Here is a 4,279-nt window from a genome sequence, read left to right on the forward strand (position 1 = left end):
TGAAAAACGACTCTCTAAATAACAAAAAACTTGTTTTAAGCAAAACAAAATCACTTACGCTACCTTTAAGGCTGGCTATTAAATTCACAGATGCATCTTGTTATTTCATCAGCTCACCCGTTATGGGTGGGGCTCTAAATGCTGCTTCTAGAGTCCTTTTGGCCTGACAGAAGTTTTTGTTTCTCCAAACAGGTTGTTGTGGTTGATGCTTTTCTGGGTGCTGGTGTCCCAAGTGGCTTCTCATGTTTGCATATTTCTCCTTCTCGCCATCCTCAGTTATTGAAGCAGGAAAACAGTTGTTGGAGCTTCTGCAATCTCTCCACCATTTTATTACTGGATCTGGAGGTGAGCACGCCTAGAAAAGACACACCCTGGCTTGTACATAAAGAAAGGACAGGATTTTACAACATAAATTGGGGTCTCAGAGATAGAAATACCATTAAACGGGGGTCCGTAACCTAATAATGCATGTCAAACTGGGGGTCCTTGAAGTTAAAAGTAGTTGAGAATCACTGCTAGAGCCTTAAAACTCTTCTCTTATGGGGTCCCTGGCGTATATTTTCAAATGGGGGTCCTTGACATGAAAAGGTTTGAGAACCACTGAACTAAAGGACACAGGCTCTACAAATGAAGCAGGCATGTCTACATAACATGCTTTCTAAATGACATTTTAGCCGTTGCATAAGCCTGCAAGGTCATCAAGGTTAGGGCAAGCACTACAAAAGGTTCCCAGTTGTTCTCATCTAACATTTGTTTCATGAAGTCCTCTTCCATAAATGTCTGTTCCTTTGCCCAAAGCAGACCTATTGTTTCTACATTTACTCAGAGTGAATGTAGAAACACAGAAATCAACTTGGCAGAGTTTCTACATCTTCTCCTTTGCAGCCGCGTCTGTCCTGACTCACTTCCGATGGTAATATGCTATAGTTCTTTATTCTCCTGTATGACACGGCTTAGTTCCTTGTGGGTATTGCTGAACATGCGAGTATTCTGCGTTTTCCCTCTTTAAGGGTGATCTCCTTCCTTCTGTTCCATTGTCTGAAACTTGTTCTCTCTCTATTGTGATCTTATCTTTTGTATTGTTCTATTTAGTTATTCTCTTATTGGTCTCAGGGTCATTTATTATTTATAATTTTTATTCTTTAAGTCAGCTATGTTCTTTGCTCTGATGCCGCTGTTAGTCATGGCTGCCAGTTCCCACCTGATGGCGTGAGGGAGCCCAGACTGCTCCAGACCGTGCTGAGTGACTGCCAGCTTGCACAATGTCTTCAGACTAGGCCTAAAGTCTAAGATATACAGGTCATCGTCGGGCGTGTATAACCCAGAGAGGATGATACGATCTCCCACCATGCAACAGCACATCCCAAACCTCCAACACGGGCCTTTCCCCTTGGGCTCCACCTTCTTCCATGCGAAGGTCTCTGGATTGAACCTCCACAGGTCATAGAAGGTCTGGTCAAAGTTATAGCCCCCGAATATGTACAGCTCTCCGTTGTAGGCAAAGGCAGAGTGACTCTTGCGTCCTTCTGGAATGAGCTTCGCAGACGGCGTGTTCAGCCAGCAGTTGGTCTCTGTGTCAAACACACTGATGTTGTTGTTGTCCTGGCCCCCGAATACAAACATCTTTGTTCCAATGATGGTGGCAGAGTGACATGATAAGATATGTGCCGGAATGCCTTTGGTGTTAATCAAAGACCAGACCATTACGGTGGTGTCCAACTTGTAGATGTCATTAGAACATCCGGTCACCCAGTTAAACCCTCCGAAGACATACATGACCTTCCCCAAGGCGCAGGCCGAGTGGTCGCGCCTCACCCCCGGAATGGTCCCGGAGATCCTGGGCTTGAACCATCTGTGGGTGTCCACATCAAATTCATAAAGCACGTTGCTGTCCTCCCCTATGTAGCTAAACCCGCCCCAGATGTAGATGATGTCATCTATCAGCACAGCTGTGTGGCCGTGGCGAATGGAGGGAACCCCGCTCGACGTCAGCGGCAGCTTCAGCCAGCGCAAGGACACTGTGTTGAAGACGTGTACCTCGATACGATCCATGTAGGTCTCCCTGTAATAGTTGCCTCCGAAGGAATACACCTTGTGTCCAACCGCCACGGGTGCATGATGATAGTCTCGTTTCGGTCCCTCTTTCAGGTGCACCGCCCAACGCAACATTTCAGAGACAATCCACAACACTGTGTACCAGATGGAGATTAATTGAGTCTTGCTCTATAAAAGAATGGCACAAATGTCACATGGAGCTTGGCCAATCCGCTGGCCACTCAGGGAAGCTGATGCCCTAATATGGAATATGTATAGGTTTGATTGTGAGCATTGTGAAGCTTGACCTTCCTTTGAGACATCTTTGTCTCAAAGTGCACTTCATAGCATTATTCCAGTGTGCATTATTGACATAACATGTTAGTTATTTCTGAACAATAGTTTGTGAGCTTGCTCTAGGAGACCGCCCATTCATATAATTTCCACTATTTATTGTACTATTGCATTACTCGTCCGTCCGTCTGTCTGTCTGTCTGTCTGTCTGTCTGTCTGTCTGTCTGTCTGTCTGTCTGTCTGTCTGTCTGTCTGTCAGTCTTAGCAGTGTGCCTGCAGTGTTAGCAGCAGATCTGCCAAGTAAAGAACTCCCTTATCAACTATTTAACACCACTCACTGGGGACCACCACAAACACACAAACACGCACGCACGCTCGCACGCACGCACACAATCCACACACACGTACACACATAAAATCCCATATTATGTCAAAATCAGGTAGCCTACTGTCAAATCCAAAAATATCACAAGTTGCTAAACGCATCACTTTGCACTTGAAGATCTGCTACTTTTTATTCTTTTGTGTGACACTGTACAGTAGGACATTCATTTACAAAAACAGAGAATATGGGGGTTTCTGCCCGACAGCAATGATATGTGTGAGCAAGCAGTGTGTGTGTGTGTGTGTGTGTGTGTGTGTGTGTGTGTGTGTGTGTGTGTGTGTGTGTGTGTGTGTGTGTGTGTGTGTGTGTGTGTGTGCGTGTGCAGCAGCGGTGTGTATGTGCATTTGTGAGTCATACACGTGTGTATGCACGTGTGTGTGTGTGTGTGTGTGTGTGTGCGTGCGTGCGTGTGTGCGTGCGTGCGTGCATGCGTGCGTGCGTGCGTGCGTGCGTGCGTGCATGCGTGTGTGTGCGAGCGTGCGTGTGATTGTAAGAGTGTGAGAGCCCCCAGTGCAGAATCAGGGCGTGTGTGGTGTGGTCACTTTTCTTCCACTCATAGTGAAATGGGATCTGTCTCTTAATCAGCTATAAGGAAGATGTCCACTTGACAAATTTGATAATTTGACTAATGTTTGACCAGATGTATGGTATAGGCCTAGTAAAAAGCCCTTAATTTGTCAGTTTAGAAATGTGCAGATGCCACACTTATTATAGGCCTACTGTATGTTGGTCTGTTTATTGTTGAGTGAGAAAACAATGTTAACATTAAGCTTAACATCTGGGGACCCCCCCAAAATAAAATTGGGGATCCCCCTAGGGTTCCCAACCCACAGGTTGAGAACCACTGCAATACAACACGGAATTATTTGACATCTAGGTTACAGATAAAACAGCTGACACACGTGCACAAGACAGAGAAAACAAGCAACAGCTGCCATTAATGTTGGGCTGTTGATTGCCTGTATAATCTATCTGGGTCAAATGCGCATTTTCAAAGAGGAATCATTAAGCTAATGTCATGCCTGGCAGTGCCGTGCGGTCTTTCATCTGATCCAAGTAAGTTTGGAGCACCTAGGCCAGCACACTAACAACATCGCGGATTTTAGGAACAGAGGTAGAAGTAGGCTAGACTATATATTTTTTAGATGTATTGTATGATGATCAGGTATTATTCCAGTGAATGCTCTAAATCCTGTTTCACTTTGAAACCGCAGCTCTGAGCTCTCCTCCGTCTCTCCCTCGCTGCTGCAGAGTCAGACTGACTGACAAGACATGCTCGTGTGTAGAAAGGGGAGGGGGGGTGGAGGAGGAGCAGTGGCAGCGCTATAGGCTACAGTAAGACAGTGTTCCACCACCGGTCATTCTGCTTTTGGATTAATTGCGTTAAATATTTTAACGCAATTAATAAAACAATTTAATTTACCGCCGTTAACGCGATAATTTTGACACCTTTAATATATATATATATCATCAATTGTGCTTTCAATGGAATAAATAAGCACATCCAGCACTAAAGAATGAGTTTTTTTAGCCAAAACAAGTGGCGTGCAAGGCTCAGCAAACCTA

At 45.1% G+C, this 4,279-nt stretch overlaps 1 protein-coding gene across 1 annotated transcript; it reads right to left on the reverse strand.

Annotated features, from left to right (window-relative positions):
• Positions 1 to 1,122: 1,122 nt before the first annotated feature.
• On the reverse strand, positions 1,123 to 2,169 carry LOC308293056 (kelch domain-containing protein 3-like; the record flags this gene model as incomplete). Its single annotated transcript, XM_080735486.1, has 1 exon — positions 1,123 to 2,169. One exon carries the CDS (start codon positions 2,167 to 2,169, stop codon positions 1,123 to 1,125), a length of 1,047 nt encoding a protein of 348 aa, XP_080591612.1.
• Between the last annotated feature and the right edge of the window lie 2,110 nt (positions 2,170 to 4,279).

The sequence above is a fragment of the Nannobrachium achirus genome, assembly GCF_963921795.1.
Source record: "Nannobrachium achirus genome assembly, chromosome: 10".
Taxonomy (NCBI): Eukaryota; Metazoa; Chordata; class Actinopteri; order Myctophiformes; family Myctophidae; genus Nannobrachium; species Nannobrachium achirus.